Raw genomic sequence first — 15,384 nt, forward strand, 5'->3', positions numbered from 1 at the left:
AGGCTCAGGGGTCTGGTGTGGTGTTAAGGCAGCTTCTTAAGTAATGAGAAATCCTCAGGTCTACAAGGGAGGAGCCGGCAACCGTACCCAATCCTCTGCTGTTCGACAACGTCCAGTTTCTCCGCCCGGCGGACGACTTCGAGGATGACCTCCATCTCCTTGGCGTTCAGCGCCTGCGTCTTCCTCTGCCGGCTGCTTTGGAACGTGTGTACCGACCAGCCGGTCTGAAGCCTGGAAGGAAAGGAATTCAGAGGAGGGGGAGATGAAGAAGAGCTTTGTCACGAAGCAAGGGTGTTGATTTAATTACACGTAACAGTTACACATTTAGGAAAACCAGAAATCAAACAATCTGAGCGTCATCTCCGAGCGCACCAACAGAACTACGTCAAAGTATATATGCTAAAACTGTCACAATCTCAACAAACACGAAATAGTCCGTACTAACGGCCACTGCGTTGTTTTCTTTTTGAAAATGAAGTTTTAAAAAAACCAAATCCGCCTGTCGTGCTTTAAAATCAACACACTCAAGTTAGGTGGTTTGCTTATTTCTTTTCATTAAATCTCTACGGCACCCTTCTTCTGAGGATCACGGGGAAGTTTACAATATAAAAAAAAAAAAAACAGGCCAAAGTAACAAACAACGATAACTCATACACACACAAAAAAACAACAGAGAGAGTGAGTTTAAAAGGCCATAGATTGTTTAAATAGCCAAAGGCCTGGGAGAAAAGGAATGTTTTTGTGCCTGGCGTCTAAAGAGATGTAATGAAGGCGCTGGGCGAGTCTCCCTGGGGAGAGGTTTAACTTTTCCTATTAAAAAAAATTACCTAGTTGGTAGATCCTAAAGAAAAGAGTACATTTAGATCTGGGCTAGGGAAGGGCCACGGCTCGGGGAAGGAGAATCCGTTCTACATGCAAAACGTCCCCGGTTCAATCCCCAGGATCTCCAAACGGGGTGGGAGTGTCCCCCTGACCGAAACCCAGGAGAGCTGCTGCTGGCCAGTGTGGGCAATAGATGGACCCATGGGTCTAACTCAGCACAAGGCAAACTTGGCTCCTAAGCAAACTGCAGACAGGGAGCCAAAGGGATGAAATACTACCCCTCTGCCATGAAATAACAAGACAGTAACAAATCACCCGCAGTAAAAAACATCCCAGGTATAAAGGAGGGCCGGGTGGAGGGGGAACGACTTGGACAGGAAGGTTTAATTAAAAAAAAAAAAATAAGAATAAGAAAATAAATCCAAGCAATCCCATTTTTAATCTTCAATTTTACAACCTTCTAGGAAACCAAGCAGGGCACATGCAAGGCAATCAAACCCACACACAATTGGTTGACTCATGTCAATACTGTGCAGTATTTGTCCGGGACCCTGTCACCTTCCTGTGTGATTTAATTTCCATGTGGAAGGAAGTGGGGGGGGGTGGGGGGTGGGGAGGCCGAGATCAACCCAGCCTGCCCCAGCCCCCGCTGCAAAAAGGACATGGCTCAGCAGAAGATTAATTCCCTGCCTCCTCCATCACTTCTCAATTCCACGCCCTGCCTCTAACCAACGGGCAGGATGAAGGGGTTGCCAGACACCCTCCGCCCCATAGGGCTAACCTGAAGACTCCAGGTGTGCCTGCCCTCCAGGCAGAGGCGGCAGGTGGAGGGGGTGTGGCAGCTCCCCCACCCAGGCTCCCTAACCAGGTGAGAAGGAATGCTCCCCCCCCCATTCAGCTGGACTTGAGAACGCCCCCTTTAGCGAATGCTTCGCTCTTGATTTCCATCCAGTATTGACTCATTTGAGGCCTCTGTTTTCTTGTTTTCTTTTCTGAATGACAGGCTCTCCGCAGTTGCGCTGAGCTTAACAACATTGCCAGGCCCCGCCCCCTATGACATCACTGGGGCCATCCCTAAGTCTCAAGTTTGGGCTCTGAAATCTCAGGGTCTGGGATGTTGGAAGTTATTTAGTAAAGGTTACATAAAATGGTGGGGCGCGGATGGCGCTGTGGGTTAAACCACAGAGCCTAGGGCTTGCCGATCAGAAGGTCGGCAGTTCGAATCCCCGCAATGGGGTGAGCTCCCGTTGCTTGGTCCCAGCTCCTGCCAACCTAGCAGTTCAAAAGCACATCGAAGTGCAAGTAGATAAATAGGTACTGCTCCAGCGGGAAGGTAAACAGCGTTTCCGTGCACTGCTCTGGTTCGCCAGAAGCGGCTTAGTCATGCTGGCCACATGACCCGGAAGATGTCTGCGGACAAACACCAGCTCCCTCGGCCTATAGAGCCAGATGAGCACAGCAACCCCAGAGTCGTCCGCGACTGGACCTAACGGTCAGGGGTCCCTTTACCTTTACATAAAATGGTGCACTGTTGAAATTGTATTGTATTTAAATTACTGTGAAAAATGTACAAACAAATTGGCAGAAGGCTTGTATTTTTCCATCGCAAAGGTGGGTTGGGCCAAGCTTTACAATTGAGTCACAGGTTTTCAGAGTGTTTGCTTATGCTATTGAAGGTAACCCAGACCACTCAAGAGTCATGTGCTGTTTTTCCAAGCGTACACAGATCTCCCTGGGCGTTGGCCAAGATGCAATCAAGCTGGAAAAAAGAGGGGGGGCAGAGATCTTCTGGGGGTTTTTAAAGCTGAAAACGCTGGTTTTTAACAAAGATATGTCCTCGAGCCTTATACTGGGATTAGTATAGATAATGATGGAAACATATGAGACAATGCATCGTTCGTTTTGTAACGTTTAAACGAAGTTTCTGCAAGCAGAACTTGGGAACTTCATATTTTTGTGATGAGAATCCATTTCCACACAAAACGCCAGATCTGAGAGAGAACTTCCGGTGGCAATATTCAGAACTTACGTGGGATGCTGTTCCCACCTGGCAGCCCTAACTGGATGCCTCAACACGGGGGCCAAATTTTCTCATTTGCTACTCTGCCTACTTTGGCTTCTGGCCCTGCCCATCGTGTCCCTTAATCTGCTCTTGAAATACTCACAAATGTGCGGTTATTGGGAATCAGCAGCAAATATTGGCAGGCAGTTCTATTTTTTTAAAAAAAGGGTTACCACAGCATCAGCATACAAAGGATATCCCCGCCCCCAGTAGGAAATTGCCCCAGCGTGGGGTCAAAAAGTGAGACATACTTGGCCCGCAACGCTAGCTGCCTGTCATTGGGGCAGACCCACTGGTCGTTCCCGTTGCCAAAGATTGTATCGGCCATGGCGACAAACCACGCAGGGCAGACGGCGACATCAAACCTGGAGGAAAACAGGGGGGTGTGAAATATATAAAATGAAATTTAAAGGGGAAACAGTTAAAACACTAAAACCAGCAATAAACTGAAAACACACCAGCATTCTAGATATCTGGGTAGGCTTGTCTAAAACAAAAAAGTTTTTAGCAGGCACCGAAAACAGTACAGTGAAGGCACCTGCCTAAAGTCAATAGGCAGGAAGTTCCAAAGGGCTAAAAGACCAATTTCTTACTGGTGCGGAATGAGTATTATGCAGCACCCATAACACCATGCCAGTTCCAATGAATAATGGTGCTTTGCTTTCATATATTATTATTATTATTATTATTATTATTATTATTATTATTATTATTATTATTATTATCATCATCATTACTAGCCAGCCCGGCCATGCGTTGCTGTGGGGTGTTTTGCTTTTTAAAATTCTGACCCCGAGAGTATTCTGGAAGCTCCTGTTTTCATTCTTCCCTGTCCCTCTAGAGCAGGGGTCAGCAACCTTTTTCAGCCGTGGGCTGGTCCACTGTCCCTCAGACCACGTGAATGAACAAATTCCTATGCCCCACAAATAACTCGGAGATGCATTTTACATAAAAGAACTCACTGGTCAGTTGTATTGATCACTTGGGACTGTGTGTGTGGAACATGCGAAGCTGCGGCGGCCATTTTAGGTGAGGGCACTTGGGAAATTTTAAAATGCCTGTGAGTGTGCAGCGGCCATTTTAAGTGAGGGCACTGGGGGCACAGGTCTGATGACATCAACAGGCAATCCACCTTTCTACTGGATGCTGTTGGAGTCTTCATTCCTTTTGCTGGTGAGGCATAATAGCCGCGCCACTTCCCCCCCTTTATCCATTATTTTAGGCATGACAGGTGTGGTTTGTTTTCATTTTTATTACGCCAGATCCTTCCTTGATGGTCAAGTTACGCTTTGTCCTAATTTGATGAGATTTGGTCCAGTGGTTACGGAGCAAGGTGGTGTCACACGCACACGCAATGGGAACATTTTTATATAAATAGATTATTATTATATTAATATTTCAACAAAGATAACAAAACAACAACAACAACAAATTATACACAAAAGCAATATGAAATCCATAAAATGGGATTCTCCAAATCCTGTGACACCCCCCCCCCCCGGGTTCCTTAGTTTTCTTTCTCAACTGCATATCATTTCCAAATTATTTTTCTACCTCAAATTTATTATACTATTTCTACAATTACAAGTGTTCTTTAAATCCTGCCAATGTATGAACCTGTTTACAATACTTTTGTAAATACATAACAAACATTTCCCATTCCTTTTTAAAATTTCCGGCCATCTTCATTTCTGAGCTTCCCAGTTAATTTAGCCATTTCAGCATAGTCCATTAACAGTTTGCCAATCTTCTCTTGCCGGAACTGATTCCTCTTTCCACCTTCGAGCTAAACGAAAAAGTCTATGGGGCTGCCTCGCAAGACGAAAAATTTTCGTCTTTTTTTTCCGTTTTGTGGAGCGCGGCTGTCATTGCCGCTCCGCAAGACGAAAAACCCGCTAGACGAAAATTTTCGCAGAACGAATTATTTTCATCTAGCGGGGCACCACTGTATATATAAGGCAGAGAAAGAATCTAAGGCTCAAGCGTCAAAATCATCCCTTGGAAAGAAAGATTTCCTGTCCTCCAAACCAAGCCAGGAAAGACACAACACTTGGGATCAGTTTCCGTAAATATTGATTCCTCGAGGCCTCAGGATCCCAAATGCAGTGCTAGCCCACGGCACAAGCAACTTGGCCTTGGCTCCATATCTCATAAAAGCATATTTGCCCGTCTGCTGCATTCCCAGAGGGAAGAGGCAGCACATGACAAAAACACACAGAAACGAAACGAACAAGCGAAATCCCAGCTGCTGGTTCTGGACCTAGAGCGCATAAAGTACAACCGCACCTTACGCACGTTTAACTCGCACTGATTTCAACTGTATGCGGCTGAAGGCAGGCTCCCTGAAACTGCGCAAATTCAATCCAAGCAAAGTAGAGAGCTCGAAAGCTCTTTTTGCACCAGGTTTGCTTAGGGTGCAAAGAGTTTCTAAGGCTTCCCCGCTTGCTTGGGAGGGCCTGCACAGCGTTCCAGCTCTGGGACGCTCTCGTGAGATCTCACGGGGCCATCCAAGCTCCAGGGCAAGAGGGAGAATTTAAAGTCTATTTTCGCATTGGGTCGGCTTGGGTAACCCAGTAGGAAAATAGCTTTTAAGCCAGGCATAGGCAAACTCAGCCCTCCAGATGTTTTGAGACTACAACTCCCATCATCCCTGACCGGTGGTCCTGTTAGCTAGGGATGATGGGAGTTGTAGTCCCAAAACATCTGGAGGGCCGAGTTTGCCTATGCCTGTTTTAGGTGCTCCACCTTGCTTCCTGGACAAAGTCAGACCGTGTTGGGAGTTCTTTCTCTCTATCCCTTACCTGCTCGTAGCTGTGGGATGGCCCCAAGAGTTTGGATATATGCAATTTTTTTTTGTTTACACGTAATAATTTAAAAAGCATATGCTGGGGTAAAGTGACGATCCGTACGGAGACAGACTCTGTGGGCAACCACAGATGGAAGACATATTGCGCTACAGTCATACCTTGGATCTCGAACACCTTGGCTCCCAAACAAATCGGCTCCCAAACAATCGAAACCCGGAAGTGAGTGTCTCGGTTTTTCGAACGATTTTTGGAAGCCGAACGTCTGAAGGGGCTTCCGTGGCTTCCGATTGGCTGCAGGAGCTTCCTTGCAGCCAATCAGAAGCCGCGCTTTGGTTTTTGAACGTTTTGGAAGTCGGACGGACTTCCGGAACAGATTCCGTTCGACTTCCAAGGTACAACTGCATTTACTATACTGTATTGCCCACTATTCACTAGACCCAGTGATTTCTCACCCTACCATCCATTCGGGAAAGATGTCTCTCCCCGGCAGAGGTTTTCCCAGCGATGTAAACGTTTCAATGACTCATAAAACCGCCCTTTTGACTCTGGCGGCCAAAATGATCAAAAAGAAAACCCTGGGAAATATGGTCGTGAAGTGTAAGAGAGACACAGAGATCTAAATAGAGACCATTATCTCCTTGGAAAGGAAGGTCGGCGTGTAAATTAAATCGGTAATAAATTATTATTGTCGCAAAAATCAACTCTCAATGGAAATCAAAAAATGAAGAAGTGAAACTGGAATTCATTGCATTTGGCCGCATGTCCCAAACCAGCCACCATCCTTCCCCCCCTTCTGTTTCAAGGCAGCTCTGAACAAACAGGGTCAGGTGACATCACTGTGTTTCCTTAACCTGCTGAACTTGACATTGTTGGTGGGGCTCAGCTTCCAAACTCATGCGGCAGCCCCCATGACCCAAACGTTCGCAGGGGAAGGGAAGAAGGAAAGGGCAGTGGGGCACTGGAAAAGGCAGATTCCCACAGCAGCAGAATGCTTGACAGCCTATTCATCACTTGCTTTGTTCCCGTTTAATACAAAGAAATTTCAGAAATAGACTGGAAAGAGAAGTGGCTGAATTGCAACTAATCACCAAACTTAAAACCATGGAGAAACCTGGTCTGAACAAAGACATTGGATTCTTATCTCATTATACATAACAAAGCTATCTTTAGCCATCTCACCCCTTGCCTTTCCCTGCAAGACTAATTGCAGCCTTTAAGAGTCGTCAACAGGTTTTCCACACCTATCAGCTGATCACCCATTCCCACCACCCTTCTGAGTAATACCCCTCCCCACTCCCTCACTATATTTAAGGATCTGGTGAGAGCCAGTGTGGTGTAGTGGTTAAGAGCGGTAGACTCGTAATCTGGGGAACCGGGTTCGTGTCTCCACTCCTCCACATGCAGCTGCTGGGTGACCTTGGGCTAGTCACACTTCTTTGAAGTCTCTCAGCCCCACTCACCTCACAGAGTGTTTGTTGTGGGGGAGGAAGGGAAAGGAGAATGTTAGCCGCTTTGAGACTCCTTCGGGTAGTGAAAAGCGGGATATCAAATCCAAACTCTTCTTCTTCTTCTTCTGTTTCAGTGTATCTGAAGAAGTGTGCATGCACACGAAAGCTCATACCAAGAACAAACTCAGTTGGCCTCTAAGGTGCTACTGGAAGGAATTTTCTATTTTGTTTTGCTTTGTTCCCATTTACCAGGTGGGGAAAACTGAGGCCGAGATGCCGGCAAGCAGGCGTGAGTGGGGCTCGAGCGCCGGAGAAAAGGAACTTAATTCCCGGTGCCAATGGGGGAATTTAAATCTCAGAGGACTGGAAATTAAGCGGGGTCATCCAGAGATGCTGAATGTTGGAATATTTTAGACTTTTGCTCCTGCAAGAGGCAGAGGTGGCAACCCACCTGGATGGATTTGAAAGAGAACAGCAGTTTGGCTGAAGATCAGAGCAGTGACTCAAACATAGGCAAAAAAGGGGGGGTAGTTGCATTGGTACCCTGCTTATGGGCTATTTGGAGGCACCCGATGGGCCACTGCAGGAAGCGGGATGTTGGTTGCTAAATCATTGACAGGAGGGTCTCCGCTCCGGGCCAGACAGAGCAGACTCCGGGCCTGGTTTTCTTTCCAACTGGACGGGTGGCGGTGTCAATTACCTTAGCTCACTGCCAAGTCTGATTATGCAGGAGGAGAAACCCTGGCAACCTGCACAAACAGCCCCCTCCCGTTGCCATGGCAAGGTAGCAACAAGTGCGGAGGAGGAAAGATAAAAAAGGGGGGGCAGGCGGGGTGATCTCTGTGCCGCATCCCCAGAAAGAGAAGGGCAGAAGTGGATGGAGAAGGTGCCCGATCAATGGCTTTTGGAGAGGAAAGTTGGTTAATGAGAGAGTTCCTGGATGGGAGGGGCAGACGGAGAGCCGTTTTGCATTTTAATCTGACTTTACCTACTTTGCAGTTCCCAGAAACAATACATGATCCAAAATGCAGTTTCCCCAATAAGAGGGGAGAGCCAATTGTCCAAAAATGCATTACTCGGGAACGGCAATGTGGTGTAGTGGTTAGAGCAGGGGTTCCCAAAGCGGATGATGAGACGCTACAGGTGTCATTTTTAATTTCCCACAGTTCCCTGGTCATAACCTCACTGTTGAGGGGTGAATTTTAATGGTGGAGAAGGGAGGCATACATTAAAATGTGGTGTAGTGGTTAAAGTCTTAGACTTAGACCCGGGATCAGATCCCCACTCAGCCATGAAGCTCAGTGGCTGACCTTGGGCACAGTCACTACCTCTCAGCCTACCCTACCTAACAGGGTTGTTGCAGGGATTAAATGAGGAAATCATGCATGCCACCTTCAGCTCTGGAGCCAAGTTGGATAATCGCAATCAAAAAATAAATAAAATATATCTGTGTAGATGGCATACAAACAAGCATTATATTGAGGGGAAATCCCTTGTACATAGTTTAGTCGAGAGCTCATATTTAAAAACTTCCTTATCGGGAGAATACCACATACAAAAGAATGTGCTTATCAGGAGAGATTTGCACTACGATGCAGACTTTAAAAAATAAATGCACAAATTGCTGCAGAAGCGTAGCAAATGCAATTTAAAATTGTGGGGAAACGAGAAACAGAGAGAATCTTCCAGCTCAACAATTCTATGAGTCCACCCCTCTCCGATTGCAGTACTCCCACCAAATAACATATACAAAAATGCATTACAGTGCTACCTCGGTTTAAGAACAGTCTGGTTTAAGAACAATTTGGTTTACGAACTCCGCAAAACCGGAAACAGTGTCCCGGTTTAAGAACTTCACCTCGGTCTAAGAACGGAATCCGAACGGTAGAAGGGCACCGGCGGTGGGAGGCCTCATTAGGGAAAGCGTGCCTCGGTTTAAGAACGGTTTTGGTTTAAGAACGGACTTCCGGAACGGATTAAGTTCACAAACCGAGGTACCACTGTATAATGGGGGGGGGCACTGGAGGGAGTTCCAGAAAAGGGTGCCATTCCAAGGTTCCCTTCAAACTTGGATACGACCCTGAACAGGCGAAATCCTTGGGCAACCCGATGCCCGGGTCTTCCAAAACTTCGGCCGTCAGAAGTTACACTGCTGGGGACAAATCCTTAACCCCCCCCCCTTCCTCCATAGTGGAAAAGCTCTATGCCAAGCATCTTCTGGGAAAGCTTACCCAGTGGGGGTCCCAATTTGAGTTACCAGGCCCCAGGCAGGTTTTGCCAGGGCAAAGCTACCTTGGATCATTGTGTCACCAAGTGGATAAATACTCTAGTGCTCCTCATCAAAAACCGTATACAGTGTTTCTGGACCTAAAAGGAGTCTTTGACTCTGGCAGATGAAGTTGATAGAATACATGGAACTCGCAGAACTGACTGCGAAACTCCGAGACCAGAGGGAAGAAACGGTGCAGGAGGATTGGAAGAAATTCAAAGATTATTTGAAACGACGTGAAAAGATAGACATTTGGAATTGGAATCAGTGGATATATAAGGCTACAGTAATGCCAGAAGTTAGGTTAAGATAGGATATAAGAAGTAGTTAGAAATATGAAATGTTTGATTTTATTAGGATGAAGTTTAAAGTTAAATGATGATTATTGTTTATAAAGATTAAGATTTGAGGAGAAGTTACAGGTGGGTAGCCGTGTTGATCTGCCATAGTCGAAACAAAATAGAAAATTCTTTCCAGTAGCACCTTAGAGACCAACTGAGTTTGTTCTTGGTATGAGCTTTCGTGTGCACGAAAGCTCATACCAAGAACAAACTCAGTTGGTCTCTAAGGTGCTACTGGAAAGAATTTTCTATTTTGTTTCGATTTGAGGAGAAAGAAGAGTTTACAATATTATAAAGTTATTAAAGAAGATTAGAAATGAACGCAGAAGAGAGGATGTGAGGAGGTCCCCAAACAATGTTAGGAATAAGATAAGGATAGTTAAATAAGTGTTTATTTGTTAAGTGTTTTCTGGTCCTTGACCGTAATAAAGATTTTACTTACTATTTGTTAAGTTTTTTGTATTTTTTGTAGTTTTGTAGTTTCTTTTTTGTTGTTTGTATTTTGTGTGTGTCTTATTGTTAAAATTTAATAAATTCTCTTTAAAAAAAAAAAGGAGCCTTTGACTCAATCCTGAGAGAGCTGGTCTGGAACAAACTGTCCATATTGAACATCTTTGAAAGGTTACTCTTTCTCATCAGGAAACTACACACCTCCACGTGTTGCCTAGTGGGATGCTCCCAATCGGGCAGCCTAACCCCCAAAATCATTGCCAACAAATGGGGTAAAACAGGGTTTCGTCTTAGCCCCGTATTTATTCAACCTTAAACGACCTTGCACCCTGTTTTCACAGGGTGGGTGGCCATTGCCTGAAGCTCAGCTCCATCTTACCATATATATGCCCGCGACGCAGTCATCTTGTCTCGCACAGGGGTTGGCTTGAAGCCGTTGCCAGGAATATTGTATAGCCAACAGGCTGGAACTGAACTTCGCAAAATCTAAAGTGCTTGTTTTCTCAAGATCTTGGGAGATCAGTGGAACCCCGTTGGAACAGGTTGAAAACTTTAAATACCTAGGCATCATCCACTTCCAATATAACGCTTCTTGGAAATACGGTACCACTGTAAGCTCGCACTTAACAGAGCGAATACTCTAGCTCTGGCTATCTCCTGTTTCTTCTTTAACAGAGGGAATCAGTTCGTCCCAGCTTTAATGACCAAGTAGCCCCAAAACTCCTGCATGGTGTTCCATTATGGATTGGTGCAGCTAACCAATCGTTGGGACGCATCCAATCCAAATTTCTGCGCAAAATCCCGGGGCTGCCAAATTGTGTGCCATGTGCAGCCATGTGTCTGGAAACTGGACAAAGGCTGCCGGAGACCAAAGCGTGGCTCACCATTATAAAATTCTGGCTCCGCCTACATTTCATGTCTGATCGGTCTTCTTTAACTTTCCACATGCTGGCAGAATCCCACCACTCCAAATGGTGAGAGCAAAATCATAACCTGTGGCCTATCACTGGAGTCGCTGCTTATGATTCCACAATTGGAAGCATTCCAGACAATCAAGTGCAGAATCCTAGAGATTGAATTCAAACCCCTTTGCAGTGCAGCCGACAAAACCTGTTCCCCGTTGGGGTTGGGAATCCCACCCTTGTTTGGCCAGGACACTCCATATTTACACCAGCTTTGCGATCCCCACCTACGCAGAGCTCTTTCCCTCGCAAGATTTAACATCTTAGAAAATCCCATTCTCTGGAAGATACTGCCCTTGTGGCACAAAACAGGTCAAATCCATCACACACGCTTTGATTTTATTGCCCATTTTATGCAAAAATATTTGATAAGTATTTCGCCCCCTTATCGAAGGAGGGGATTTATCGCACCGACTCTTCCAGGGCGTCATATCTGCTGAACAATTGCGGTAATGACATTGTGGAGAATGTGGTATTTTGAGTGACGCTATGAAATTAAAACATCTGAAGAAGTGTGCATGCACACGAAAGCTCATACCAAGAACAAACTTAGTTGGTCTCTAAGGTGCTACTGGAAGGAATTTTTTTATTTTTTATTTTGTTTTGACTATGGCAGACCAACACGGCTGCCTACCTGTAACTGGAGCTATGAAATTATATCACCGTAGGTCCTAAGAGCCATCTTCCTACCTCATGATGCCTGGACAGTTTTATCCTAAAGCATCTCCTACTATGTTTCGTTAACTATGTGTTGTGTTCTGATCCATGTATACGATGCACTTTTTTTTGCCAATAAAGGAGATTGATGCCCTGCTGTGCCCTCAAGAAACAGGATTTTGAGAAGCATTCCTGCCTCCGACTGCATAGCCAACCTGGCTAGCAGCCACCGGTGGCCTTCTCCTCCCCCACGCATCTGTCCCATCCCCTTTGAAAGCGTCCCCCCCCCCCGTCGGTGGCCATCGCTGCCTCCTGCCGCAGCGAGTTCCGCCGTTTAACAAGCCGCCGCCACCACCTCTTCGGGAAGCCTCCTCCCGGGAATCCACGGTGCGCGCCTGCGCAACACAGCACACCGCGCACCGCTCCTGCTGCCAGGAAGCCGCCGCCGCAGCTTTACAATGAGTTTCCGTTCCCAGGGATTTCCGTTCCCAAGGAACTGGAAAAAATAATAATATGCATTTAAAAAAGAAGAAGAAGAAAGAAAAAATGCATATGCCAACAAATGCTTTTCGGTTTTCAAGAGATTCTGGCTAGGAGCCATTGGATTTTCTTTATCTTTTGGAGGAAAGGCACAAGGAGGAGGACACTAGTGGAAAGTTTAGAACCGGATTGAAAAGTAATCATGTAAACACAATTGGGGTCACACTCACCGCGCCCATTCCGGTCTGCAGCAGGCGGCAGAGGTTGCTCGGAGCCGGCAGATCGGGACGGGACCCCGTGTCGGCGGGCGGGCGGGCGGCCCGGCCAGAGGTGCTGCGCTCCCGACCGCGGCTCTTACTCAGACCTTAAATAAATAAGGCGCCGGCAGGCAGCGGAGCGTGCGGAGGGAGGGAGGGAAAGAAAGCCCGGCCTGGAATCCCGGAGGCGAGGAGGCGGCTGGCCTTCCGGGAGAAGCGGAGGAGGGGGCGATGGAGGGCACCGGGTTGGGGGAGGAAGCCGGAGAGGCTGCGGAGCGGGGGGGGGGGCAGACCCGGGCAGAGTTTGGGGGGACATAGGAGCTCCCCCCCAAGAAAATGCCCAAGTTGATGGGCATGGTGTGTGTGCACCTGTCCCCCCCAAATTTTATTCAAGTTGGCAACCCTGTAGGGGGGGGGTTGATCCGCCCCGCCTCCAGTTATGGGGGGGCGTGCAGGACACCCACCTGTCCTGATCATCCTCTGTCTGTCTGCCTAGCAGATTCAGGATGAAATGTCTCAACGAAAAACTCAGTTTTAAATTGCTTTTTATGTATGCCACCACTGCAGCAAGAATTTGGGAATTACGAGAATTACCAACGATTGAAGAGTGGCAGGTGAAGATGATGGACTATGCGGAGCTAGCCAAACTGACTGAGGATCCAGAACCAAAGTATTGGAGAGAGCATTGCAAAAATGTGAAGACGCTAGCAGGATTGATGCCAGTAACAAACTTAGTTGGTCTCTAAGGTGCTACTGGAAGAATTTTTTTTTATTTTAGCATTGATATGAATCCTGTAACATAATATAAAAATAGTATCTGGCCATGGACAGCAGAAGGACCTGATATGTATTGAAGGACAGAAACTGATAGCAAAAATGCGTATACAATTTATTAGGAAATTGGAAACCAGCTGAAGGGAGGGAGGGAAGTCAGGAGCTCGGCGCAGCAAATGTTTTAGAATAGTTATTATAATGTTATATTCTATGTTTCTAAATGAAAATAATAAAAATTATATTTTTTTAAAAAATTAAATTGCTTTCTTTTGACCTCAAGTGCTCAGGAAGAAATCTGTCAGACTCTCCAGACATTTGAAAGCCAGGAAGTTAAATTTAAAAAAAAATTAACACCAGGAAGTACCTTTTGTGTGGTTAAGGAGTGTGTTTTGCAAAATTACAAAGAGCACCCTTTTCCTTCTTATTATTTTAAACAAATCTAAGCTAAAACAAGTTTTCTTGGATTTGCTGGAAACCTTTTCATCACTTTCTTCTCAAATTCCTCCTTTCTCCCCAATGCAGTTTTTCTGTGCATGCTCAGGAAGCATAGCCACTTAACTCAGTCAGGTCTTCTTTACTCTCCATCCAGGGTACAAATGGTGCCTGGCTGAGCAAGAGAGATGAGCAGAGCCTTTTTGGTGGTGGGGTAAAATATTTCCACCTCTTTTAATAGGTCTGCTGTGTTCAGCTCTTTTATCTGCTATTTGCTTAGTTTCTTCTTCCACATGGTGAACCCTAGTTCAGCTTCAGAATCATAGATCACAAAATTGTTGACTTGAAAGTCTTGCAACTTACTTTTAGTTACTGGTAAGTGCTTTTATTTATTTATTTACTTACTTGGCTTAGGGGAAGCAGCTGCCCCATGCAAGGCGGCTAAAGGAAAAGGAGGGTGTCCAAGGAAACTTTGAAAGGATCAGGCCAAATAAATGGGAATCTGCCAATCTTCTGTCTCATTGGATGTCTCCAAGCTCTATCATTATGGGAGAGGGAAGGAAAGTTTTCTCTTTCCACTTTCTCCATAAGGAAGGGCTGTGGTTTAATTAATTGTTCAAACTGACAATTTCTTAAAACAGTGTATTCACATATTTACCATATTTTCAGGTGCCACCGGTTTTGAAACTCCTGCCTGTCCTCCAAGATGTGGGAGGAAGGCATGTGAATCAATGGCAGAGAGGGGCCTGGGAAGCTGAGGTTGGAGGGCAGGAAGCAGCAGGGGTGGGGAAGAGATTTTCCGCTCCCTGTGCCCCCCCCCCAATATCAGCTGCTCTCATCTCCTCTTTTGGTGTAAAAAATCTGCCTCCGATTTACAATATCTGCTCACTTCCTTACCAAAACAGCTGCCACGTTACATCAGCTGTTGCACTCTTGAAATAGTCTCTGTCGCATTTTAAACTGGATTTAAATGCGACTTTCTGTTTTAAATGGAGATCTCCAACATCCAGCTTGCAGAAATTTCACTGAGGTCCCCTGGCACCGTTTGAAATTTGTCTGTCTGTCGATAACATTGCAAGAACCACTGTGGGCACTCCCTTCTCTTACGGATCTTATACCCATCTAGCTGTCAAACCTTTTTTGTAACCCGAGAACAAAAATGTTTAGTAAAGGGATATATTTTATGTGTTTCGAAACTTTTAAGTGCAATGAAATAAGGAAGCTGGGGAAATGTATGCACAACAAAGTTTTAAAATGATGGTACCCATCTAGCTCTGCAGAGCCTGGCAGCGGCTCCATCCTAGCTATCAGTAATTCACTTCCTTGGGAAGGTAGATTGCCTCTCTGCTGCATCACTGATTTTAACATTTCTCGACAGCATCCCACACGCCAGCAGGAGGGAGGCAGTAATTTCATCAAGGAATCGGAAAAAAGGCTGGCGGAACAAGGCTTTCCTCTGTTTACAGGTGTCAAGCCTGTTGTGCTGCAGGCTGAGACCGCTGGTTGCCATGGCAGCCCCACATCTCCCCATCCCTCATGATGGAGCACCACCGCCTGTCAGAGTTATGGAAAGGGATGTTGTAAGACAATGCTGCAGCTCACTGTGGCATTTCCCTGCCGAGA

General features: G+C 46.1%; 1 protein-coding gene across 1 annotated transcript in view; it reads right to left on the reverse strand.

Moving 5' to 3' along the window:
* Positions 1 to 12,597, reverse strand: part of RPH3AL (rabphilin 3A like (without C2 domains)) — a 39,106-nt gene extending 26,509 nt beyond the window's left edge. Inside the window, exons 1-3 of the mRNA XM_033171614.1 lie at positions 12,529 to 12,597; positions 3,136 to 3,249; positions 88 to 231 (exon numbers count right to left, since the gene is read on the reverse strand). Coding sequence (XP_033027505.1) covers positions 88 to 231; positions 3,136 to 3,212 — 221 coding nt within the window. The 5' untranslated portion in view covers positions 3,213 to 3,249; positions 12,529 to 12,597. The remainder of the gene's footprint in view (positions 1 to 87; positions 232 to 3,135; positions 3,250 to 12,528) is intronic.
* Positions 12,598 to 15,384: the final 2,787 nt, after the last annotated feature.

Source organism: Lacerta agilis, chromosome 15, assembly GCF_009819535.1.
Source record: "Lacerta agilis isolate rLacAgi1 chromosome 15, rLacAgi1.pri, whole genome shotgun sequence".
NCBI lineage: Eukaryota > Metazoa > Chordata > Lepidosauria > Squamata > Lacertidae > Lacerta > Lacerta agilis.